The 27,333-nt window shown below is 42.4% G+C and overlaps 1 protein-coding gene across 2 annotated transcripts; it reads left to right on the top strand.

Annotated features, from left to right (window-relative positions):
* Window positions 1–3,001: 3,001 nt before the first annotated feature.
* NUP50 (nucleoporin 50) lies at window positions 3,002–27,333 on the top strand. 2 transcript variants are annotated; one of them, XM_012757474.3, is made up of 8 exons: window positions 3,002–3,328; window positions 7,458–7,536; window positions 10,741–10,824; window positions 15,737–15,923; window positions 17,085–17,750; window positions 20,388–20,469; window positions 22,642–22,760; window positions 23,800–27,333. In XM_012757474.3, exons 2-8 carry the CDS (start codon window positions 7,468–7,470, stop codon window positions 24,000–24,002), a joined length of 1,410 nt encoding a protein of 469 aa, XP_012612928.1. In that variant the 5' UTR covers window positions 3,002–3,328; window positions 7,458–7,467; the 3' UTR covers window positions 24,003–27,333. The 2 variants fall into 2 exon arrangements, with proteins under 2 accessions (XP_012612928.1, XP_012612937.1); XM_012757483.3 differs by lacking the exon at window positions 3,002–3,328 and adding an exon at window positions 3,498–3,646.

Genomic DNA, 27,333 nt, shown 5'->3' with positions numbered 1-27,333 from the left:
ATAAATAGCAAGAAATTAATTGGCCAGCTAAAAATATATAGAAAAAATTAGCTGGGTATGGTGACGCATACCTGTAGTTCCAGCTACTTGGGAGGCTGAGGCAGGAGGATCACTAGAGCCCAGGAGTTCGAGGTTGCTGTGAGCCAAGCCCACGCCACGTCACTCCAGCCCCGGCAACAGAGTGAGACTCTGCCTCAAAAACAAAAACACCCCCCAAAAACAAACAAAAAACAATTAAGAAGTTAATGTGTTATTTTGTTTCACCTGGCAAGATAAATATTGCATTACTGCAAAAATAAAAGTCATGTTTTTTTGTTTGTTTGTTTGTTTTGAGACAGGGTCTTGCTCTGTTGCCCAGGCTAGAGTGCAGTGACATCAGCCTAGCTCACTGCAACCTCAAACTCCTGGGCTCAAGCAATCCTCCTGCCTCAGCCATCCAAGCAGCTGATATTATAGGGGGATGCTAATTTTTGTACTTTTTATAGAGACAGAATCTCACTAAGTTGCTCAGGCTGGTCTTGAAATCCTAGACTCAAATGATCCTCCCACTTTGGCCTCCCAAAGTGCTAGGATTGTAGGTATGAGCAACCCCCTACCCCGCCCCACCAAAAGTTGTGATTTTAATTAAGCCACATTTCAATATTAAATACAAAAAAGTCTACCAAGAATTAAGCTATCTATATTCCTTACACCGTAACAGCCTAGAGATCACACAGCAAGTTGACTAGTGGTTATCCTTTGAAGTTAAAAACAAAAATCACTATTCGATTTATAAGAAGGCATTAGAAACAGCTTGGAATAAATGAGCTTCACACAGAACCAAATATGAAGAGCCACCACCAGTCGGGCAAGCTGTTAGAAAGAAACTCAGAAATTGCCTGGGATGTTTCTCTCAATGAAGAAAAAGGGTTCATTCATTTGAATAGGTTCATTTAATGAATAGTTGAAGGGTTCATTCAATGAATAGTTGAATACCTATTATATACCAAAGACAGTGCTAGGTTCTTGGGATCTTAGAGGTTGAAAATACAGATTGAAAGTCATATACTGTACTGAAAAAAAACAAAAAAAGAGGAGAAAGAAGAGATAATAAAGAAAAATTCTGGAGAAAGTAGGACTACTTTACCAGATCTAAGGGAAGAAAATGAAAATTGGGTGAGGACAAAGTTAACCAAGACTGCCTCTCCTCTGTGAAGAGTTGAGGCTGGGGGATGGGAGGTGGGACGAAGAGGGAGGTAGCTAGAAAGGTTTAGTGATGAGGGCTTAGAGCAGTTCACTGTGAAGTACAGAACACAGCTGGAAGAGAGGAGGGCCCAGCTGTGTGGCTCTGCACTATAAATCTGTGGAGCCCCCAACAGTTCATATTTAATGTTGAAAGAGCACGTGGAAAGGGATGTTGGGCTGGAAGTGAGAACCTGGGTCTGGCCCTAACTCTGTCACTAAACAACTGGAAGGATCTGGCAAGTCACATATCCTAAGGGTTTGTACTGTAAGTTCTCTTTTGGTAGATTAAAACAAAAACATTGAAGAGTGTGCCACTAAAGACCTCTCTTTGAAATACACTGTTAATCAACATTCTCTGATGATGGTTTTTCCACTAGTTATGCATACAATTCATATTGTTCCATCCAACTCACAAGGATGGTGTGAAAGATCTGTTGAAATGAAGATGCACAAAATCTAATACAATACAGCTCCCTGGCTGCATGTTTCTGTTCACATCTAGCCTCAAAAAAAGAATATCTGGCTACATCTATGTTTTGGATTTCCTGTCTTCAGGAAGTAAATGTATTGGCAGGGAACAAACCTGAATTTATCTTAGATGTCCCAAGGTAGGGCCCACTTTTTCTTTTTTTAACCCTTGTATGTGCAATCTAGTCTCTCCATAAGGAGATCATAACAAGGGAGGAGTCCTGGAGCTTTTAGGAAGGGCTCAAACACCCTGAAATCGTAGATTGATTATCTACATGCACGTATGCACAAACTTTTTTTAGATTTTCAAAGTATATCCATACCTCCCCCAACAAAGTTAACTTCAGTGTTCAATGAATGCTCTAAGAATGTTCCTTTTCCGAAGCCAGTTTCCTAATTAGTTAATAATTGGTCTAACTCCCAGGGTTTTATTAATAGTCTAACCATCAGGCGAGGAGAGTTGCACAAAACACCATTGCTCTGCACAGCTGAACCTGTTAGTACCCTGCTTGAAAATGCAGTATTCGAATAAAGGAACAAAAACACAGGCCACGACACGGAACACACGTTTATCAGTCCCACGGTTTCAAAACGCCTTTGCACGCTTCATCTTTGTCGATCCTAACTAGTCGTGTAGTTCTGGGCGAGTCACTGCACCTCCGCGCCAGCCAACGCAGGAAACACGCAAAACTGCTGAATGCCGAAGGGGGCCGTGTTCCACCCACGACGGAAGTGGGTGCCCTACACAGTCCCTCCTAGCTCCGAAATCCCAGGCCCTCCAGAGCCACCGCCAGCCAGGCAAACTCCAGGTAAGGCCGGCAGGTGCGTCCCCGCGGAGGCCGGCGGGGCTAGGCCACCGGACGTGACCCCGACCTCACCGCACTCGTTTCCGGAGTCGCGGCCGCCCTCCCCTCAGCCCTGCAGCCCCGCCCCGCCCGGGACTCCGAGAGCCTCAGTCGCGCCCACTGCCTGTCCACCCTCTCCCGAGCTCCTCAAACAGCCCGGCCCCGCAGACCCCGCAGGCCCCGCAGGTCCCGGAGGCCCCGCAGGCCCCTCAGCGGCAACTCGCGCGCGAACCGCCCCCAGCACGCACGGCAGTCTCCAAGCGAGCACTGGCGCCGGCTTCGCAACGGGGACCGGCGCGCCCGTGCGCATGCGTAGGACGGGTGCCCGCCACCCGGCGCCGGGTTCCGGGGAGCTGGGCGCATGCGCCTCCTGACGCCCCAGGGCCGGCGGAAGAAGGGGTAGCAGCAGACGGCTTCCGCGCGCTTGCGCAGTAACTGAAGGCGGGCGTTTCTTTCTTCCCTTCCCCCCCCCCCCCCCCGATTTCGTTTTGGGGGCAGATTCGAGTTATAAAATGGCGGCCTGGGGCGTGCGCGTCGTCGTCGCAGCCGTCTTGGGCTGAGCGCACGGCTCTCACCTCGCCGCCGAGCACAGAGACGAGCCCCCGGGGGATATGGTGTTTGAGCGTCCGGGCTTGCAGAGCACCAAGTCCTCCCAGGCTCTCGGCGCGCCGGAAGCGACCGAGCGCGCGCAGCCGGGCGACCAGCAGCCGCCTGGAACGCGAGCACCGCGGCCTCGGCCCGCTCGCCGCCGCGCCCACTGCCCCACGAGGACCGCGGCGGTCGCCGGGGAGGTGAGAGGCGGCGGCCGGCTGCGGGAGTGGAAGGGGCCGAGGGCGGGAGCCGGGGACGGGAGGGCGGGGAGCGGGCCTGGGCGGGGGTCGGGTGCGGGGCCCGGCGGAGGGGAGCCGCGGCGGGTCGGGAGCGCCGGCCGGGCCTGCGGAGGGGCGCGCGGGCGGCGGGGAAGCCGGTAGGCGGAGGGTGGGGCGGGATGACAGCGGCGACGCGGGCGGGGCTGTGTGTGAAGCCGGGCCCGGAGCCGGCCTCGGTGCCGCGGCGTGCGACCTGAGGAAGGCTCGCCCGGGCGCGGGGCCCCTGCGGCCCCGGCGGAGGTAGGAGGCCGGGCGGGCGGCGCTGCTCGGGCGCGGGCCTCCCGGCTTAGCCCCCGGCGGTTCCCCTCACCGCTGCCCCCCGGGGCGGCCCCACCTCTCTCTCGCCCCCGTCCTTCACCGCCTCGGCCTGGCGTCGCCTGCTTTCTGCGTCCTCGCGCCATTCATTGGCGGCCCCTTTCCGCGGGTCCGTTTAGAAGCAGTTGGGCGACCTGGTTTCTTCCCCGTGGCGTTTGGGTCCCCGTGGTCGGCCCCCTTGCTCTCTCGTTTCGCTCTCAGGTCCTGCCACCTCTGTTTTCATCTCGGAGTCCCCTGATGTTGGCTGAAGTTCAACTCCGAGGGCAGGGCCGCGCCAGGTGGCAGCGACCACAGAACTGTGTCGGGCGCAAATGATGTCTTTTACAGTCTCCCAGACTTTGAGTTTCCTGTCACGTCGCTTCGTGCCTAGGCACCATGTCAAAACTTGGTGCCTTTTTACCCACAAGTGCAAACGTTTTTTAAACTCATTTTCATAATAGGTCTAGCTGGCACTTAGGTTTTTGTTTTAAGTACTTTACAAGAGGTTCTCTGTTTTTGGTTTTTCCTCTTCTTGCATAAAAAGAAAATGTGTTGTCTGAAGTATCTTATACTTCTGAGTAAAATAGGGATTTGGTAAAATAAATAAAATATTCTTAAAGTCTGGCTTACCATTCACGTTACTCTCTTTTTCTATGCTACAACTTTTAAATTCTGGAGGGAAAATGGTGGTTTTTTTTGGGGGGGGGCGTTGGTTTGGTTTGAGACAGTCTCTCACTCGGTCGCCCCCGGTAAAGTACCAGGGCGTCAGCCTAGCTCACAGCAATCTCAAACTCCTAACCTAAAGCGAACCTTCTGCCTCACCCTTCCCAGTAGCTGGGACTAGAGGTGCGCGCCACAACACCTGGCTAATTTTTCTAGGTTAAGTAGAGATGAGGGTTTCACTTTTGCTCAGGCAGGTCTCGAACTCCTGACCTCAAGCGATCCTCCCGCCTCAGCCTCCCTAGAATGTTAGGGTTACAGGCATGAGCCACCGCACCCCGCCCGCCGAAAATCATGTTTTATAGGTTTTATAGGTCATGGTTGACTATTTGTAAAAAAAAAAAAAAAAAATAGCCGTTGCATCTGACAAAACTTGTTTCTTTAAATTAATGTTTATCAAGCCCTTCCTCTGTCACAGGCACTGTTATGAACTAAGCTTTTTGTTTACTTCATTTAATTTTCATAACACTCCCTGTTCCACAGATGAAGAAACTGAGGCACAGAAATTAAATAACTTGCCCAAGGTCTCACAGCTAGAAGGTGGCAAAACTGGGATGCCAGCATCTTGAAATATTTTCTCAAATACCATATGCAGTACTCCAGGTCACTCGTTCAACAACAAAACACCAGTGATGAACTGGGCAAGTTTGGGGCACTTGGAGTATGTCAGTAAACAAAACAAAGGTCCCTGCCTTTCGATTATATATGACTTTGATTAATGTTAGAAAATGGAAGCATAATTAATTTAGATCATTTTATTAGGCCAGTTATCTCTTCAGATGTGAGTGTTAGATGTTTTATTTTTATTACAGTTTTTGCACATTCAACTCTACCTTTTTTTCCCTCCCCACAGTTAATCTTAAGTAGTAAATATAACCATTCCATCTTCTCATGTCTTCTACCCTCTGGTGGAGATGTTCTTTAATAAGTATGAAGTGGCAGCTGGGTGCTGTAGCTCACGCCTGTAATCTTAGCACTCTGGGAGGCTGAGGCGGGAGGATCCGTCAAGGTCAGGAGTTCGAAACCAGCCTGAGCAAAAGCGAGACCCTGTCTCTACTTAAAATAGAAAGAAATTAATTGGCCAACTAAAAATATATAGAAAAAATTAGCTGGGCATGGTGGCACATGCCTGTAGTACCAGCTACTCAGGAGGGTGAGGCAGGATTGCTTGAGCCCAGGAGTTTGAGGGTGCTGTGAGCTAGGCTGACGCCATGGTACTCTACCCTAGGCAAACAAAAAAAGTATGGAATGCCTAGAAGAATCCACACGGAGATCTTGCCTCTGAGCAGTTTAATAAGAAGTTACATCTATTTCTGTATTTGTTTTTGTTTGTATAACAAAAATTAATAGCAAAACTTGACCAAGGATATTTGGGGAGGCATTAAAGAGAGTTGCTTTCCAGGCAGTGGAAATGTATTCATTAAATCTCATATTTTATATTTTAGAATCTTGGACTTTAAAATCATTTGTTATGTAATCAGAAAAAAAGTACATACTTACAGAAGAAAATTTAAAGATTATTAGGATGTATTAAAAGCTAAAAGCCCCTATGTAATTGCCATACAGGGCATTAGATTTTGGAGGACTTTGGAATGCCAGTATTTGGATTTTGTTCTGTAGATAATGAAGAGCAATAGATAATATGTAAGTTAGTGTCTTAATGACCTTGAAGTTTCTAGGAAGCTTACTCTTTTGGGTTGTGGTGTTGAGAGCAAATGAGAGTGGGGAAAGACTACCAGGAAGGAGTCTAAGCTTATTTAACAGTCTAAGCCTTGGCAGGTGCCTAAAGCTAGTTGATAAGTTCCTGGGTGAGGTAGGTAGCAGAGGAAATGGAAAGGTGTTTTTTTTATTGTTATTTAGTAGGTGAGTTAGCAGAGAAGGCAGCACAGTACTCACAATGGAGCTCTCAGTTAGTTCTAGTTTTTTTGCTCGTTGTTGTTTTAATAGCAAAGGATATGACATTAGGATCAGAAAACAAATTACAAATTTGAGGGGATGCACACAAGCATCCTGTTTGGATAGGTGCTTACATCCAAAGCATAGATAATACTGTCAGTCCCCCAACTCCTACCCTTTCCCCTAACACTGTGGTATTAGAACAGTTAAGCTGATGGTTTATTTTTGAAGGGTTATAAGGCCTCAGAATGTTAACACATCCACATTATTCATTTTTTGAAGTTTAAAATGATTTATTAGCAGTATACAATTTGGGACAACTAAATGTTCAATCTTGGGAAACATATATTTCTATGACCTGTATCCTGAAGAAAAGTATTCATGTTGTGAAGGTATCAATATTTCCATTGTCTTATTAAAATTCTTACCTAAAGATAAACTTCTTTAATGAATCATCTTTAAGAGAATTTTCAATATTAAAATAGCTTTGCTAGTCTGGGCATGGTGGCTCACACCTGTAATCTTAGCATTTTGGGAGGCTGAGGCGGGTTCGAGGCTAGCCTGAGCAAGATTGAGATTCCCCTCTCTACTAAAAATAGAAAGAAGTTAGCCCGGTGTGGTGGTATGCACATTGTAGTCCCAGCTTCCCAGGAGGCAGAAGGATCAATTTAGCCCAGGAGTTTATGGTTGCTGTGAGCTAGGCTGATGCCATGGTACTCTTGCCTAGGCAGCAGAGCAGAGACTTTGTCTCAAAAAATATAAATAAATAAAAATTAAAAATAGTTTTGCTTATGGCAAGATGGGAAGTGTAATTTGCATAGAATAAGTTGGTTAAGGACATTTTGGTTGTATATACATAGGATTCTAGATTTTTTTAAAAATCAGTTGATGTTTTAATTTTTCCAGAAAAAGAGTGCTAGTGTTCCTTAGGAGTCATCAGCTGTCTCCTCAAATAATCTTGTATTGGATTTGTGACACTAGAAAGCCTAGCAACACCATTGTAGAGTTCTCATTAAAGCAGTTTCTACTGGCATCCGAAACCTTTTTATCTCATTTCGTGCTAGTGCACTTTTAAAATTCTTACAGAGTTAAATCTTGATGTAGAAAAGTAAACCACCTACTTCTGTTTTCTGTAACTTAGGTTTGATAAAATGGCCAAAAGAATTGCCGAAAAGGAATTGACAGACAGGAACTGGGATCAAGAAGATGAAGCTGAAGAGGTAAAAAGTAGTTTCCTTAAGAATCATTTTCTGCTTCTTCTATTAATACATGTAAATTCATTTTGGAGATTCCTCATGAAGATTGTGATTGTGATAGAATTAAAAGACATTGTAAAGAACATCCTGAATGGGAGGTATTATGGTTCCTTATAACCTGTTAGTGTAGAGGCTTATTACGTACTTTTGGGTGTGCTTTTCTACTAGCACCTGCTCCTTAAATACTCTCCTTTGTGGAAGCACCTTCCTCCTGAATTTCATGTACTTGCAGCATTCTAAATCCATGGATTTGAGTATGATATTTTAGTCATGACTAAAAGGTGAGTTAAGTGAGCTAGTCATGAACTTGGCATAGTGACTGTGCTCAAAGGTGAAAAGTGGTACATCACCACCATCTCAGTCTGCTGTAATCCATTACTTAACTGCTTTTTGGAGGCCTGCTTTATCTCTTATTTTTATAATAGCTCTGAGACCCCTAACAATTGCATTTAATAGGAACAGAATTTAGATTGGCCCAGTTTCCTTGCCAGCAAAATGCAAAGGATCTTCCCTGAGGAAATGTTTTTTTCCCTTATAAAGAATAGAACGCAACTGTATTTCTAGTGCCTTACCAGCAGTTTGATATTGCCAGACCATTTAGCTAAGGAAATCTTTAACCAAATTAGCCTTTCAAGTTAATGGCATAGTGCTAAGTTAAAAAAAATTTAAAGAACCTGCAAAAGTGTTTTGAAGCTTCTTATTAAACTGGTAACTTCCTTCTTTCTGAATCTTTCTAGTGCTAATATTTTTTTCCTTTACACATACACATACTCTAATATGTTCAGGGATACCAAAATCACAAATATATTTTGATGGGCCTTTAACTTACTTGATACTTTTTAACTAAGTCTTTGATTATGGATTTTTCTTTAGATCTTCAGCACAGTTACATTTTGTGCTATAGTAAGATTTGAACTATCATATAATAATTTGCTTTGATATTAAAATATCTAGGAATGAAAGAGCTCCCATTTGAAAATATTCTAATGAAATGAATGGTAGAAAGATTACATTTAATTAATTACATTTAACTTGGGGCAAGTGCAGCAGTCCTTTCTATGGATGTAGGGATCCCGTTAAGTTTAACATAATCTGAAATAACTGTAGATGAGTTTTGTTTTTTGTTGTGTTTTTTTTTTTTGAGACAGAGTCTCGCTTTGTTGCCCAGGCTAGAGTGAGTGCCGTGGTGTCAGCCTAGCTCACAGCAACCTCAAACTCCTGGGCTGAAGCAATCCTACTGCCTCAGCCTCCCAAGTTGCTGGGACTACAGGCATGCACCACCATGCCCGGCTAATTTTTTCTATATATATTAGTTGGCCAATTATTTTCTTTCTATTTTTAGTAGAAACAGGCTCGCTCTTGCTGGTTTCGAACCTTGAGGGTTTTTTTTTTGTTGTTTTGTTTTTTTTGAGACAGTCTCACTCTGTTGCCTGGGCTAAAGTGCCATGGTGTTAGCCTAGCTCACAGCAGCTTCCAAGTCTTGACTCAAGTGATCCTTCTGCCTCAGCCTCCCAAGTAGCTGGGACTACAGGTGCACAACACCATGCCCAGCTAATTTTTTCTATTTTAGTAGAGACGGAGTCTCGTTTTTGCTTAGGCTGGTCTCGAACTCCTGACCTCAAATGATCCTCCCGCCTTGGCCTCCCAGAATGCTAGAATTATAGGCGTGAGCCTTCACACCCAGCCTGTTGATGAGAATTTTTGCACAGGAAATATTTTATTCTGGCCTTACATGGGTCAGAATGAAGGGTTTAAACAAAGCCAAAGATCTTCTCTTTATCAAATTTCTGATTGTGGGCCTGGCATGGTTGCTCATGCCTATAATCCTAGCACTCTGGGAGGCCAAGGCAGGCAGATTGCTCGAGGTCAGGAGTTCGAAACCAGCCTGAGTGAGACTCTGTCTCTACTAAAAATAGAAAGAAATTAATTGACCATCTAAAAATATATATACAAAACATTAGCTAGGCATGGTGGCTCATGCCTGTAGTCCCAGCTACTCGGGAGGCTGAAGCATAGGATTGCTGAGCCCAGGAGTTTGAGGTTGCTGTGAGCCAGGCTGACGCCACGGCACTCACTCTAGCCTGGGCAACAAAGTGAGACTCTGTCTCAAAAAAAAAAAAAAGAAAACTGATATTTTATTCTATACTTTATTAATATCTTAGAATATACATTGGAAATATTTGAAGAATTGGTCATGAATATTTTTGTACCAAAGTTTTTTTTTTTTTAGACAGTTTCACTCTGTTGCCTGGGCTAGAGTGCCATGATGTCCTAGCTCACAGCAACCTCAAACTCCTGGGCTCAAGCAGTCCTCCTGCCTCAGCCTCCCGAGTAGCTGGGACTACAGGCATGTGCCACCATGGCTGGCTAATTTTTTCTATATATATTTTTAGTTGGCCAATTAATTTCTTTCTATTTTTAGAGACGGGGTCACACTCCTGCTCAGGCTGGTTTTAAACTCCTGACCTTGAGCAATCCTGACGCCTCGGCCTCCCAGAGTGCTAGGATTACAGGCGTGAGCCACCATGCCCAACCTGCACCAAAGTTTTGATGGTCTTAGTCTTTTCAAAACTTTTTGTTTATATCTTCCCTCTCTCTGGATTGGGCTTTGAAGCCTAGATTTGTAGATTCTAGGAGATTCATGATTTGCCTAACTGGAATTGGAATATACAAAAGAGAGAATAGACATAAACTTTTCCTTTTCCTTTTTTTTTTTTTTGAGACAGAGTCTCGCTTTGTTGCCCGGGCTAGAGTGAGTGCCATGGTATCAGCCTAGCTCACAGCAACCTCAAACTCCTGGGCTCAAGCGATCCTACTGCCTCAGCCTCCCGAGTAGTTGGGACTACAGGCATGTGCCACCATGCCCGGCTAATTTTTTCTATATATATTAGTTGGCCAAATAATTTCTTTCTATTTATAGTAGAGACAGGATCTTGCTCTTGCTCAGGCTGGTTTCGAACTCCTGACCTCGAGCAATCCACCCCCCTCAGCCTCCCAGAGTGCTAGGACATAAACTTTTTCTTAACATGCCCTCTCAGTAATTCACATTACCAGTATTAACAATATTATAAAATAAGATATAGATAAGTTTGTTGTAGCTTTTTTGCTCAGCATTTTATCTCCTTTTGGGCCTTATCTTACTGCTATTTAATTTGTACACTTCTGCAGGTGGGAACATTCTCAGTGGCCAGTGAGGAAGTCCTGAAGAATAGAGCCATAAAGAAAGCAAAGCGTAGAAATGTTGGATTTGAAGTGAGTGAGCACTGTTTCTTACAACTTTTGGTATTAAATACTAATTTGATTTCTGAGTTGCAGAGCATTTCCAACTCTGGGAGCAGTCACATCAACAAATGCTTTTTTTAAAATGGCTTACTTCTTAGTGTAGGTAATGGGAGATAGAAAAAAATAATAATGAAATCTATACCTTAATAAAGGGAGCTTATCCAGTTGAGGAAATAAGATAAATATTTTAAAAATTCAAGTCGAGTGACAATATGAAGAGGAAAAACAAAGATAGCAACATAAAAGATAGGAGAAATGGTATCAGATGGAAACGTAAGTATATTCAGAATTTTTTTTTTTTTTAATTGAGACAGAGTCTCACTCTGTTGCCCAGGCTAGAGTGCCGTGACGTCAGCCTAGCTCACAGCAACCTCAAACTCCTGGGCTCAAGTGATCCTCCTGCCTCAGCCTCCCGAATAGCTGGGACTACAGGCATGCGCCACCATGCCTGGCTAATTTTTTTTAGATACATATTTTTTAGTTGTCCAGTTAATTTCCTTCTAGTTTTTTAGTAGAGACAGGGTCTCTTGCTCAGGCTGGTCTCGAACTGCTGAGCTCGAAGGATCCTCCCACCTCGGCCTCCCAGAATGCTAGGATTACGGGTGTGAGCCGTAATCTGTTTAGGGAACATTATCTGTTCCCTGGGATCAAGGCCTGGGTAGGGGGAGCCCTTTCACTATGCTGGAAGCATTTCATGTGTCAGTTTTCTTTCTAGTATGACAGTATAGTATACTAAGATGTTTCATTCCTATGCTCAAAAAGATAAAAGATGAGTTGTAACTCTTGAGTTGAAATCATGCAGTCTGTAGTGGTCACTCAGCATTTAACAACTTTTCCCCAGTATAGTCCTCACTCCTCAGATACATTCCAGACCCATAAAGTGTCAGCTTTGTGTTGTAGACATCTATTGTCAGGCAGGAGAAGCCACTTTGAACATACTGGGTGGCAGCTTTGGAATAAACCACACATTTTGCAGTGTTCATTTTTTTTTATTAACCACCTCGGTACGAGCATCGACTATAGTCGATAGTCACAGATGGACACTCACAGCCAAGTGTTGACTTTAGCCAATAGCTGTGATAATGACTTTTCTAATTTTTCATTTATCAAAATAAAATGGTGAACATTTAAAAATCACGTAATGAAAATATACATGTATCTGTTACCTATTCTGATTTACATTACAAGTAAAGCTGCCTGTAAAGGAAAGCAAGCTTTCAGTGTTTAAAGCTTTCCTCATCACACAAGAGCAAAATGGATTTGTCATCAATGCACAGCACAAACTATCGTGCGGACTATGAGTGCCGGCTATGGGCAAGGTTTCACGGCTGGTTAGTGCTGTACCAAAGTGGTTAAGGGTGAAATATATTCTTACACAGGTTGAGTATACTTAATCTGAAAATCCAAAGTACTCCAAAATCTGAAGCTTTTTGAGCACTGATATGGCACTCAAAGGAAATGCTCATTGGAGCATTTTGGGTTTCAGATTTAAGTTTGAAAATATATAAGAAAGGGAGCGGATAGGTGGGGTATATGGGGAGGCAGTCACAGTTAGAAATTTACAACGAGTTACTATAGCAAACCTGGTGCTCAAAACATCTCATAAATGATGGTATATGTTAATAGGAAAACAATTCCAATTACAAAAATAAAATGTATTTACAATTTTCCTAGGAGATAGATATATATGCAATTCAAGGCAGAGATACACAGTCACATAGCAAATTAATTCTCAAGTGGTTCCATATAGTCACCTAGACGTATTTAAAATGTAATGGCTAATGTAATAAATACACATTCTTTGTTCCATTGCCTGCTTTAGAGTGACATGATTTCCTGGAGCTGTAAGAGCTCTTTTGTGTAGAATTTCATGTTAACTCAGGTTGCACTGCCAAGAAAGGAGATCTGAGAACCAACTCTAGAGATTAGGATTGCTGTTTTTAAATTAATTAATTTATTTATATTTTGCTGAAAGACTTTTACTTATGTTTTAATTGACAAAAATTGTCTGTTTATGGTGTACAGTGTGATGTTTTGAACTCTGTATACATTATGGCTGAATTGAGCTGATTAACAAATACATTGCCTCACTTTTTTGTGGTGAGAACACTTAAAAATCTACTCTCAGCAATTTTTAAGTATATAATACATTATTATTAACTATAGTCATCATGTTGTACAATGGATCTCTTGAACATCACTTTTTTTTTCAATTCCTATTTTTTTCTGGTCTAATTTCATTATTGCCTTATTTCATCATTGCATTATTCATCTTTGCGCTCAGATGTCAAATGTGACTCGACACGGCTAGCAAAAATTATAGAGATTAAAATTACTCTTTGAATGTATCAATAATTTGAAATATTAAAAAAGCCAAATAAATAAGTTTGTATGAAAAGAAACTCTAGTTTTTTATTCTGCCATGCTTTGTAAAATCTTGGGTATTTTAAAAACTTAAATCCTGAGTAGAATAAAGGAATCAAAATAAAAGCAAGCAAGTGCACAGGGTTAAGACTGGTGGCTAGCTGGTGGATGTAGAGGTTGGGCTGAGTGACGTTTGATGGCTCCTTCCCAGAGAATGATGCATGGGACAAGGGGACAGCCTATGGAGCCAAAGTGGATATCTTCTCGTTCAACTTTTACTTTTCTGAATGTCTTTTTTAGTTTTTGTTTTAACTAGTGGTTCTTTAATTTTATTACGATTCTAGAGCCAATTTACTGTCAGCAATTTCTAAAATACCTGTAAATAACATGTGGCTAAAGAGCCACTTGCAGCTTTACAGCTTGTCCATGAATCATTGTTTTTAAATGATAGCTATCAGTTTGATGTATTTTGATTTTGAATGATGAAAAATCAAATTTAGAGCATCAGAATCTAAGCTGTGTTAAGTGGGCAGTAAACTGAAATTTTCTATAGATGTGATTGAAACTTCTGTGGAAAAAGATACAATAATATATAGGCTAACTGGCTCATTTAGGAAATGAAGAAGTTCCAGTTGAAGTAATTTTTTGGTGAGGTCATGATTATAACCCATTTATGTGGAAACTTCAGATTTATGAACTCTCTTGGAAGTTTGGTGAAGAATACTACCCCCTGTGGTGGTTCAACCAGTACTTTGTTTTGTTTTTTGGAGACAGAGTCTCCCTTTGTTGCTCAAGCTAGAGTGAGTGCTGTGGTGTCAGCCTAGCTCACAGCAACCTCAAACTCCTGGGCTCAAGCAATCCTGCTGTCTCAGCCTCCTGAGTAGCTGGGACTACAGGCATGCGCCACCATGCCCGGCTAACTTTTTGTATGTATTTTTAGTTGGTCAATTAGTTTCTTTCAATTTTTAGTAGAGATGAGGTCTCGCTCAGGCTGGTCTCAAACTCCTGATTTTGGGCGATCTTCCCCCCTCTGCCTCCCAGAGTGCTAGGATTACAGGCGTGAGCCACCGCGCCCAACCTCAACCAGTACTTTGAACAAGAAAAGGTGTTTTGGTGGGCATGGTGGCTCACACCTGTAATCCTAGCACTCTGAGAGGGTGAGGGCAAGCCTCTGGGAGGGAATCATTTGAGCTCAGGAGTTTGAGACTAGCCTGAGCAAGAGAGAGACACCATCTCTACTAAAAAAATAGAAAAAATTAGCCGGGCATGGTGGCACATGCCTATAGTCTCAGCTACTTGGAAGGCTAAGGCAGGAGGATCCCCTGAGCCTAGGAGTTTGAGGTTGCTGTGAGCCAGGCTGACGCCACAGCACTCTAACCTGGGTAACAGAGTGAGACACTGTCTCAAAGAAAAAAGAAAATATTTTAAATTGCAGTGAGCTTAGCAAAGCGCACTATAAAGTGAACCTTTCTCCAGAAGTTCCCGGGACAGAGAGCAGCTTTAGAATCTCATAAGGAATGCCAAACATTTCCAGAGCATCAGAGGGTGGTGGAGATGAGAGCAGGCTAGCACAAAGAGAAAAGGCATACTAGAAAGACCTTGCTAAAGAAAGTTTAAGAAAGAAGTAAGAGGGTGGGCACGGTGGCTCACACCTGTAATCCTAGCCATCTGGGAGGCCGAGGTGGGAGTATCCTTTGGGCTCAGGAGTTTGAGACCAGCCTGAGCAAGAGAGAGACCCTGTCTATACTAAACATAGAAAGAAATTAACTGGATAGCTCAAATATATATAGAAAAAATTAGCCGGGCATGGTGGCACATGCCTGTAGTCCCAGCTACTCGGGAGGCTGAGGCAGGAGGATTGCTTGAGCCCAGGAGTTTGAGGTTGCCGTGAGCTAGGCTAATGCCATGGCACACTAGCCCAGGCAACAAAGTGAGACTCTGTCTCAAAAAAAAAAAAAAAAAAGAGAAGTAAGAAAAATAAGAATAAATGTTGCCCTGGATTGCTCACCTGACAGAAGATCTAGATTTGAGACTTGATCATCTTCTTAAGTTTCCATAGGCTGAAAGCTACAGATGTTCTTAGGAAATTAGGGTAGTGGGTAAAATATTTTTAGTTAATCTAACTTCATATTTCTACAACTTTTTTATGCAATTGGTCTTTGACTGGGATTTAGTTATTGAGAATATTTTCAGTTATTTAGAGACTCAGTGGTATGTACATGAATGTATTGCATTCGTCTTTGTTACCTTTTACGTCCTAGTACATTTTTTAAAATAATTTGCCATAAATTATGACTATCCTTGCTATTTCAGGAAGGCAGTTTTGGGTTGCAGAGCTATTCTCACAAACAGTGTCTTTCTATCTCACTTTATTTTTCTGCTTGTGCCAGCAGTTTCTAAAATGCTAATTGCATTCGGAGTCTGGGTACTATTTAGCCAAAATGATGCTGTCGCTTGCTTGCTTATTTGGTGACAGAAAGTATACTTGCCTAATGCGTAATCTTTTTTCATATTTCAGTCTGATAGCGGAGGAGCCTTTAAAGGTTTTAAAGGTTTGGTTGTACCTTCTGGAGGAGGAGGGTTTTCTGGATTTGGTAGTAGCACTGGAGGGAAGCCTCTAGAAGGACTGTCAAATGGAAACAGCACAGCTATCACCCCTCCCTTCACCAGTGCACGGGTGGCAACAGAGACCAAGGCAGCCTTCGGTAAGTAGGTTCCCCTCTCCCAGTCACATCTATTTAAGTATAATCTATGAAAAATAACTTTGCAGGAGGTTTTTCTTGAACTTATCCTGAGTCCTGGGACTGTGTGAGCAAGAACAGGGTAATAATGTAAAGGCTGGAACTTGAAGGGTTGTTGGCTGTCACAGAATGAGTGAGTAGAATACAGCCTTTTGAGCCGAAAGAGACCTAGGTTTTGTTCTCACCTCTGCCAGTTACCAGTTTTGTGACAGTGGTGAAATTCCTTAACCTGTAAGCCTCAGAATCTTCAGCTGTGAAAGAGAATGACCCTCAGAATTGACCTGAAAGTCAAAGGAAGAAAAGGAAGCACTGCATAGACCCACTGAGGCTTCTCTTCCTGCCCACTCATTCGTTATGCGTCTACCCAGGGCTTTCTGTGCACCTTATACAAAAATGCTTGCTGGGGACTCAGACAACATTGTCCCTGGTCATGGGCCTTCCAGGCTAGCTTCGTTTTGGCACAGGATGTGTTGATTGCCCTATCCTAGATTGCTGGAGTTAGTCAGAAGCTCTTGGAATTAGCAACAGAGAATGGGATCATGGACTAAAATCTTGGAAATGATCCTCACTGGTTGGATTGTATTTAGCTTATTATTCTGAAAGTATATTATTGGATTTTAATTCGGCAGAGTGTTTAATGTGGTTTAAAATAAGCATTTTCTGTTAAGGTTTTAATTACAGTTTTCTTTCGGTATCCTTGGAGACTGGTTCCAGGACCGTTTCCAGTGCTCAGTTCCTGCAGTTGGCCCAGCAGAACCCCCAGATAGAAGTCAGCGTTCTGTATCACTGGTCCTGTGTCCCATCAACACTGTGTTTGAGATCCGCAGTTGGCTGAGTGCACAGATGAGGAACCTGCAGCTAGGAAGGGTTGACTGTGCTTTGATGCTGTTCAGCCCGGCAACTTTGGATATTAAGTCTTACGCTTAACCTAATATATTCATAGTTCTGTTTGAAATAGTCATCTTTTTGAAGGAAAAGATTATTTCTTGAACACATACTTCTTGAGCTATCACAAAAATAGGATACAGTAAAAGCAGAAAATAGGAAGACAGTGGTATAAAAATCTAGATGGTTTAATCAAATCAACTTATATAAATAAATTCTTCAATCTTCAATTTCCTATAGGTTCTATGGCTGCAAATGGCCCCACCACCTTGGTTGATAAAAAGATTTCAAATCCCAAAACTAATGGTGACAGTCAGCAGCCTTCCTCCTCTGGCTTTGCTTCTAGCAAAGCCTACGCCAGCAACACCTATAACAAGCAGTTGGCTGCCTTGAACTGCTCTGTCCGGGACTGGATAGTGAAGCACGTGAATGCAAACCCACTCTGTGACCTGACACCCATCTTTAAAGACTATGAGAAATACTTAGCAAACATTGAACAGCAGCACGGAAACAGTGTCAGTAATAATTCTCAAAGCGAAGCTGACAAGACGTTGGTTGAAACACAGTCTCCTTCCCTATGTGGTTCAACAAAATTACAGCAAGAGTCATCATTTTTGTTCTCTGGCAACAAAACCGAAGATACATCTGAAAAGAAGACTGAGGTTGTGTCTGAAAAGAAAATGGACCCGTCACTAGGAGCAACAAGTGCCTCGTTTAATTTTGGCAAGAAAATTGATAGCTCTGTTTTGGGCTCACTAAGCTCTGGCCCTGTGGCTGGATTTTCATTTTCCTCTGGAAACTCCAGTTTATTTGGCAAAGATACTACCCAGAGTAATCCAGTTTCTTCACCACTTTCCACTAAAACACTGGAGAGCCAAGCAGAAGGTGGCAGTAATGAATGCAAAGGTAAATATTGCTTTAGATTTGTGTAAGTTTTGTGTGTAGTGGAAAAAGCTAGACTTGATTTGGGGTGGATCTGGATTTGCATTGTGACTCCATCATTCCCTAGTGTGATCCGGGATGAAGCTGATTAGCTTCTCTGAGTCTCAGTTTCCTTATTTGTAAAATAGAATAAGACCTATTTTGTAGGGTTGTTACAAGAGTTAAGAATATTAAACATAAAATGACAAATATGGAAACATCTTACAATTTTTTTTGAAAAGTATCAAACACTTGGCTTTTGATACATTAAAAGTAGCTAATTAAAAACATTTTGTGAGATCAGGTAGGGGCAGTGGTAGTGGCCCATGCCTTTAATCCCAGTACTCTGGGAGGCTGAGGTGGGAGGATTGCTTGAGTGATAGAGTTCAAGATCAGCATGGGCAAGATAGTAAGAGCCCATCTCTTAAAAAAAAAAAGGTTAGCCAGGCATGATGGGGCGTGCTTGTAATCCCAGCTACTCACTTGAATCCAGTTCAGGGCTGCAGTGAGCTATTACACCACTCACTACACTCCAGCCTGGGTGACAGTGAGGCTCAGCCAAAAAATAATGATGATTTTTTTTGAAAATTGTGTTTTAGGAAAGTTCATTATGAATATTCCCTGAATTAACTTATATTTAGGGGATTCGGTTATATATAAAGTCATGTGGCCACACAATATTTGACTATAAATTTAAAAGACTTTTCCTAGCCATAGGGAAGAGTGTTTTCCCTATGGGTCTGGTGCACCACCTTTCCAGGAGGACAGCAGTGGTGACATGTCTGCAGTATGTATTGTCAGTGTCCCAGGCCAGGCAAAACATCTGGGCCTCGGTTGCAGCCCCTCCACTCCCTTTGTTCTTGGCTGTAAGAAGCTGGGTAATGTCATAATGCCTCTTCATCACCTGGTGGTTGCGAACAGATGATGTCTGTAAAGATGCCTACTTATAAGCAGTTAAAAGTGCACTACTCAGGAAGAATCACCATACTGAGCCTGCTGCAGTACTAGCTGGAGCTACTGGAGCTACTTCCCTTACTGTTATATCTTGCCCCACCTCCAAGTCTGTCCTCGGGCTAGGGCCCTCAAGGGCAAAGGGTAGGATAAGAGCATCCCCTTTTATTCTTCTCTGCCCTCTTAGATTAGACAAATGGAGTCTTTCATGATCCTGAGGCTGTCCCTGGACACAGTAACATTGCATTTGAATTGAGCCCTAATGGATGCAGGATGCCTCTCAATAAACACCTTATTTATCTCAAGGTTACCACATTTCATGCATCAGAAAGACTTGCTAGTGTGTTAAAATAACCAATGTCAGGGGCCCACCCAGGAGAACCTAACTCAGGAATCATTTTTTAAAAACTCTTTGAGGACATTCTAGGGCACATTGTCCTTAATATAGTATCATCTTACAATTTAAATGTGACCTAATTGGTTGAACACCAGAATTTTTTTTCTTAAACAGAAGTGCTTTTCTTTTCTCTTCTCTTCTCTTCTCTTCTCTTCTCTTCTCTCCTCTCCTCTCCTCTCCTCTCCTCTCCTCTCCTCTCCTCTCCTCTCCTCTCCCCTCCCCTCCCCTCCCCTCCCCTCCCCTCCCCTCCCCTCCCCTCCCCTCCCCTCCCCTCCCCTCCCCTCCCCTCCCCTCCCCTCCCCTCCCCTCCCCTCCCCTCCCCTCCCCTCCCCTCCCCTCCCCTCCCCTCCCCTCCCCTCCCCTCCCCTCCCCTCCCCTCCCCTCCCCTCCCCTCCCCTCCCCTCCCCTCCCCTCCCCTCTTCTTTGGAGACAGAGTTTCACTCTGTTGCCCAGGCTAGAGTGAGTGCCATGGCGTTAGCCTAGCTCACAGCAACCTCAAACTCCTGACCTCCAGCAATCCGCCCGCCTTGGCCTCACAGAGTGCTAGGATTACAGGAGTGAGCCACCACTCACGGCCCAAAAGTGCTTTTCAATGAGGTTTATGCTGTGTTCTCTTTAAGAGGATCCCTTATTTGCATTTAAATAGTGTCCTAGATCTCCCCCTGTGTTTGGGCAGGCACTGGGGAGGGTCACTGGGGTACCTTTGGTTTCAGAGCAGTGAGCTATGTGGCAATTCAAAATAAAGCTTTAGTTATTTACACTTTGGGTAATTTGGCTTTGGGATGATTTCTCTAACTGCTTGCCGTGTAGAAAACATTTATTTTTTCCCCCATCTTTGGGCATTGCTGATACCAGTTATTCCTTGAGATGTTGTGGATGTGGTCACAGGGACATTAGGGATAAAGGTATTAGAAGCCTTTTTGAGGTTTAATTTTCCAGTGGGTAATCTGAATATAAATAATTGAGTGTTGAATGAGTATTTTTCTGTAAATGTTATAAGCGAGGACATCTTTTCATTCTAGGGCTTTCTATAAATTGGAAGTTATTTTAGAATTGAGAAATAAGTTCTCGTCAAAAATTTATTTTTCACAAAATAATTAAAATCCAGCAGGTATTCCCCCCCGCCTCCCAAAATTAAGTGTTTTAGTTTTAGTCTCTATATCCACTTACATGAAATGTTCAGGTTGAGGTTTAGGATGGTAGGTAACAAACTTCAATCACTTTTTCAAGCTCTTGATTTGAATCTTGCTGAGTTGGTGTCATTTTTGTACAAGGTGGAGATGAAGAAGAGAATGAGGAACCACCCAAAGTAGTAGTTACTGAAGTAAAAGAAGAGGATGCTTTTTACTCCAAAAAGTAAGTCATAATCCCTGAAATGGAAGCTTCTGGTCTGGAGAAGGCGGGATTAACATTGTCCTCATGGAACTTTTACTGAGCATCCAGTCCGGGCGTCAAGCTGGGCCTGCTCTGAAACGGAACCAGAAGAATTCTTGGCCTGCTTATTTAAAAACCAATTCTAGGAATTCCTGCTGGGTATATCTTAGTCTTTTCTGTGATTTTAGCTTTTTTAAAGTGCTTTAGAGATGGGCTTTTCTATGATTTTCCTGACCTCTTATAGTTCTCTCCCTTTCTTTTTCTCCTTCCTTCTCTTACCTCATCCTTCCCCCACAAAGAAAATCTCCTAGTTGCTGATTTCAGGTTCTGTTTTCTCTCTCTTAATCTGGGAGCATCTCTGATTCCTTCCTAGAGACCTGGTTGGCCTTTCTAGATTTTCTCACAACTGAAAAGTTATACACAGTAACCATACCTTCCTGCTTAGGATGTATAAAAACTCTCTTTCCTCCAATAATGAGAGCTTTTGTTTTGGTTTTTGTTTTGTATTTGTTGTAAAATGAGAACTGCTTCTTTCGGAAGAAAGAGCAAAGGAAAACTTCAATTATCTTCCTCTCTATGAAAGGAGATTACTTTTTACAAAGATATTTAGTGAAAAATAATATCTGCCATTTCAGAAGCTTTCAAGATATTTTTTAATATAAAAATTTCATTCAGAATAATGAGTCAGCAGTTTTGAATGTAACAAATCACTACATCCTGTGGTATTCCCAGGTGCTATTTTATTTTTTGAGAACTTTTAAAGAGGCCAACAGGTGGGATGTGGTGGCTCACACCTATAATCCTGGCACTCTGGGAGAGAGTGTAATCCTGGCAGATCGTTCAAGGTCAGGAGTTCGAAACCAGCCTGAGCAAGAGCGAGACCCTGTCTCTATTAAAAAGTGGAAAGAAATTAATTGGCCAACTAAAAATATATAGGAAAATTAGCCAGGCATGGTGGCACATGCCTGTAGTCCCAGCTACTTGGGAGGCTGAGGCAGGAGGATCGCTTGAGCCCAGGAGTTTGAGGTTGCTGTGAGCTAGGCTGACGCCACCACATTCTAGCCCAGGTGACAGAGTGAGACTCTGTCTCAAAAAAATAAATAAAAGAAGCCAGTAATTCCTTTTGCTTGTTTTTAAATTGAACGACTTAGATGATATAAAGGAGTGACTCTGACTTGGCGAGTTTTCTTCTAGTTAAAGTAAATCAGATGAGCAGATGGTGGGTTTGTATTATTAATAACCTAAGATTGTATAGCATGGGAGGCTGGGAAAGACATTTAATTACTTTAGCTTTAGTTAGGCCTTGCCTAAGAATGTTTTCCAAATTTATTTCAACATCTGTGGTAATCAAAATTGATGGAGCCTTTAGGAGAATTTTTAAAATAAGAAATAGGGGCCGGGCGGGGTGGCTCACGCCTGTAATCCTAGCACTCTGGGAGGCTGAGACGGGCGGATTGCTCGAGGTCAGGAGTTCAAAACTAGCCTGAGCAAGAGCGAGACCCTGTCTCTACTATAAATAGAAAGAAATTAATTGGCCAACTAATATATATAGAAAAAATTAGCCGGGCATGGTGGCGCATGCCTGTAGTCCCAGCTACTCGGGAGGCTGAGGCAGGAGGATTGCTTGAGCCCAGGAGTTTGAGGTTGCTGTGAGCTAGGCTGACACCATGGCACTCACTCTAGCCTGGGCAACAAAGTGAGACTCTGTCTCAAAAGAGAAAAGAAAAAGAGGGAAAAAATTGAGGTGGGGGAGGTGCAAGACAGGGTGTTTACCCTGTATTTGTTCCTATCCTCATAGGACACATCAGCTCCTTAAGCTTAAGGCCACAGGAGCAGAGCAGGGAAGGAGAGATGTTCAGCTGTGATTTTTGACTCACTCAAGAAAACACTGTTTCAGAAAGTGTTATAAAAAGTTTCATAGAGTCGTCTGTTTAATTTGAAAAAATGGGGAGGGATTCTAGAATGTATAAGCCGATTTTCTTATTCTGGTTTTTGCCCAGACCCAGTCAATTTGGATCAATAAATGATTTATCCTGAAGCTTCCTGTGTTCTCATTTAATGCAAATTTTCCACACAACTGTAAGAGTGGTTAGGAAACTGTGTGACTTGATTTGTCATTGAATGCCTAATCATACCTATTATTTTTCACCACAGGTGTAAACTATTTTACAAGAAAGACAATGAATTTAAAGAGAAAGGTGTAGGTACTCTGCATTTAAAACCTACAGCAAACCAGAAGACACAGCTTTTGGTACGGGCGGACACCAATTTAGGTGGGTACCCTTTTTCAAATGGCACAACGTGATCATAATCACATCATATAGAAAAGCCTTTAACTTGTTGACGTAGTCATTGAGATTTTTGAGTTTATTAATGTGTATTTTGGAATGGAACTGAGATCATTCAGGCCAGATTCATCTTATATTTACTGATTATATTTAGTTTCAAGTACCAGGAAAATAGTAAGAAAATGTAGATGTGTTAAAAGCTATAACCAAAATGGTTTTCATTTTCTTTTGTAATAAAAGTGTGACTAATAAGCGATAGATTAATTGGATGGTTTAACAAATGCCCAAGGGGAATTAACCATTTAAAGGAATCCTTTCTTATTTTTTATCAGCCAAATTTAGTAGTAGGGGGTCATATACCAACTTTAGTGACACTAATGCTAATAAGTTCTGATAACCCACCAACATCAGACCAGCCTAAAGGAATCTTTTTATATATATAGCAAGTAATCACTAAGGTATTGCTGTCCACCCCCACCCCCGTTTTGTCCTTAAGGTGGTCCAGTGAGAGACTAGTAGCCGGGGGACGAGGGGGGCAGGCCTAAGATGAAGTGGGCGGTAGTGGTAGACCGCAACAGGCTGTGTTGCAGAAAGAAGCTCCTGGGAGATGTTATTTTTTCCCCATGGGCTTGACTAATCTGGAATAACATCACAGTAAAGTCACTGTTTCTCAGCGAGCTGTGCTTGCCTCCGTGACAGGTTCGGTGTTCATGTAACGCGGTGAAGACCCTGGGTTGCGCTGATGTGTTCTCTCTCGGTGCAAGAACACCCAGTGTTCAGAGGGCTGGTGGTTCTGAGGGGCTGTGGAAGGGCAGGAAGAAGGGCAGAGGTCGCACGGTGTGACAGGGACACTGCTGGTATCTGTTGGGGAACAGTGCCTGATTTTGTGACATTCCTGATGGCTCCCAATTTTAGATCCATTAAACATAAGTTGCTTCAGTATTTAATGTTTAGAGTATTATAGACTCCTTTCATGGAGCTAGAGTTCATATAACTTTGATGCATTTTTTCCTTTTAAATGCAGGCAACATATTGCTGAATGTTCTGATTCCACCCAATATGCCATGTACCCGAACAGGGAAAAATAACGTACTTATTGTCTGTGTTCCAAATCCACCTGTTGATGAGAAGAATGCCACTACCCCAGTTACCATGTTAATTCGGGTAAAAACTAGCGAGGATGCAGATGAGTTGCACAAAATTTTACTGGAGAAAAAAGATGCCTGAACACGTGACATCAACTGAGGAATCGTTGCCAAGTTGCTGCTCCCCCCACGCCCCTTAAACTCAGTCAGTTTTTCTTCTCTTCTTTGACATTCTAAGAACTTATAGATAACTTAAAACTTTTGTGAGGAAGATTAATATGGCCAATAAAACCTTTAAATATTAAGTGTCAAGAAACTGTATTCTCCCTTCTTAAGAACTGTCTAATGTGTAAAATACATTTCAATGAAATTTTTGGAAGATTTTTTAAATGTTTATTAAACTAACTGTAAGTGATTTCATAAAGGACTGGAATCAGGGTACCGATTAGCTTTCCCAAAGGCTCTTCCGACCCGTGGGTGTTCCAGCTGTTGCCGCCGCGGGCGAGGCTTTCCGGTGGCCACAGGCCGCGTCCAGAAAGGAACTTGCCTGGATGGTTCTTCACCTCTCCTGTGGGCTTGGCCGGCTTGTGAGACGAGCACTCTTAACCAAATGAAAAATGAACCATGCTGCCGTGCTGTGACAGATGTGTGTGTTTTGCTTTGTTAGGGTTTATGCTTAAGCTGAAACGTGAGTACGAGATGTCCACCTTCAGCGTTAGTCACGAGTCTATTATTCGCAGACATTGGCCTTTACCCCTGTGGGCTGCTTTACCATATATAATCCAGGAACTGCCTTTTCATTTTAAAAGGAAATGAATAGCTTGAGTTTCTTAGTTTTGTAGGTTTGGGTTTGTAGTTTTATTCATGAGGTGCTGTTAACTTCTTTATCCCCCTAAAGACAAAATTAAGATAGAGGGGGGCCTGCCAGGAATGAGGTTTAAAAGCACAAATTTGGTAGCTTACCATTTTTAGACCATGGACAGTAAACCCTAATGAAAAGAAAGTTAAGTCAAAGTGAAACCATATTAGAAAAGGAAGATAATGATGCTTATAGTCCTTTGTACCATGATGGCCCTGTGGATAGAAAAGCTGCCTGTGCAGTGAAGTGCATAGGAACTTTGATTACACATGAGCCAGTGAGTTCACTAGGAAACTAATGTAATGAGGTGATGGAAGAGAAAATTGAGTGTAAATTTTGCCTTTAACTTTAGACAGCAGTATATTATACATTTGATATCTGCAATATCCATTTACTTTTTTACAAACAAGATATTCAGTATGTCCATTTGGAAGGGAGCTGTGGTTATGCACAAGGATCCCTGTCACTTCTCCAGAGCTGTCAGGTAACTACCGCTAGCATTCTTTGAAGACTCTGGGCACATGCATCAGATGCAGAATTTAATGTTTAAATTTCTACTTTCATTTCTCATGAATCATCTAAAACTGGTAACTAGCTTATCTTACTTAAAGGCTCAGGTTCGGGGCCCAAGGGCTCACACTTGCATATTCTGATCTTCAGTGCATACTGTGTTCTGACTTAGAAAAGAGTAGTCAGAATAATTGTGGATAGTACAGTTGCTTTTTTAAAACTACAATCTGTGTGTGTAAAATGGGGTTCAGTTTTATGGTCAAATATGGTTAACTCTTAAGTACATGGGGTGTGGTATTTGGGCCAGCGTTTATCGCGAGACCCTTGTTCTACTTTGTTTTCTGATTGCAGTGAGAGTTGGCCCGGCGTGAGCACGTGCGGAGAGAGGCGTGCCTGCGCGGCCGCCGGGCGTGGCCAGGCTTGGCTACACTCTGCGACCGAGGGAGGAAGTGACAGTTATTTTCACATTCACTTTTTAGAATTGAGAATGTGAGTTTTTGTTACAGATGATTTATAGTAAGCATGTGGTTGTGCCCAGTTCACATCAGGTTTATCCAACTGTTAAAGGATGAAGAGGAAATAAGGGGAACAAATTCCAGTACATTGCAGCGTAGCCACACAGGCTCCGGGTGCCAGCTTGGAACCGCAAGCTCCGGCATCTTGAGGAACACTTCAGCCTTGCTGCAGTATTTTGTTAGCGCCTGCATGTATAGTGGAATGTTTACAAAAAATGGCATGAAAAGATGGTGATTGGATTACCTTTTAGCTGCCCTTCCCATAAAAATAGTTTATATAATTAGTGGATATGTGTGGCTTTCTTTTTTTCTAACATTCCCAGCAAATTTTGCTGCTAAGACTATCACTGTTAAAGTGAAAATTACAGGGAAAAAAGTGATGTGTAACTCAAAATGTGATATTTTCTTAAAATCACTCTTTTATGCTTTAGGAACTTGTTGGGTCTCCATTTTAATTATGTATTAGTATAAAAGAGCCTAAGTATATGTGGATTTTATTGTAAAATCTGACTCCTTGTCTGTTACCTGGGGCAAGGGGCCCCTGGAGGGCTTACCTATTTTTCCCCACTGTGTTAACAGCTAATTCTGACCTGTGGGTTTAGTTTAATTCGTTTTTAACAAAATATTAGAAGTTAGGCTTAAAAATGTTTAATGTGGACCGAAATTTTCATCTTTAGTTTGAGAATCCATAAATTGTAACATATATGTGGCCTAAAGTAAGATGTGTATTTTTTTGTTGTTAATTCTAAAATTGCTTTGCATCTTGACAAATACTGAGTATCCCAGTGGCCTTTTTTAAAAACTGATGTATCCATCTCATCCTTTTGTGCATTCCCAGGAGGCAAAAAATTTGTTGTGCAGTCTTCATTATTAGAATTACAGACTGAAAACATGTCCAGTTTTTAAAGTTTAGGTTGTGTTTTCCACGGAAGGACAAGTCTGACCATTCAGGGACTGATTGTTCTTTAAGAGGATTGTTCTGTTTTACAATTTCAATTCTAAATCACATTTTAATATGCTGCATGCCAAAAATCTACCTCTTCTGAGGTAGAGGAAAAAAAACTAATATGCTACCTTACTATTAGAGTTCAAATGAAGTTTTCACTGAGAGTCTTTCGGTAAAGTTAAACAAGTTTGTTTTTGAGCATTTGTCATTTATTCTGATATTTCAGAAGACTTAAACTGCAGGCGCAATGGATTTGAAGGCTTTGCAAACTCCCAAACCCGAGTCTTCTCATTTGGGAGGTGGGGATTAACTGATTTGCCCTGTGGTGTGTGCAAATGACAGTGAGCTCACCCAAACTGGCCTCTTCCAATGCAGAGTTCTGAACACAGGGCCACCGTGTGTTCTTGGCCAGTAGCAATCACGGTAAGGACTGAGGACTCTCCGTGGGATGCAGACACAGTTGTAAAACTTAGCAATCGAATGGATAAATTGTTTGTTTTTATTTTAAATAGGAAATTGTTTTCTAAAACTAAAATACTTGAATCGTCAGACAATATAATCTCAGTTTGTATTAGATTTTGAGTGCTCCCACTGAGAAAGTGTAACAATCCATGAAATGTGAATAAATGGAAAGTAAACAAAA

The sequence above is a fragment of the Microcebus murinus genome, chromosome 10 (assembly GCF_040939455.1).
Source record: "Microcebus murinus isolate Inina chromosome 10, M.murinus_Inina_mat1.0, whole genome shotgun sequence".
Classification (NCBI taxonomy): domain Eukaryota; kingdom Metazoa; phylum Chordata; class Mammalia; order Primates; family Cheirogaleidae; genus Microcebus; species Microcebus murinus.
Note: the sequence above shows the minus strand (reverse complement) of the source record. Positions and strands in the feature narration are given on the sequence as shown.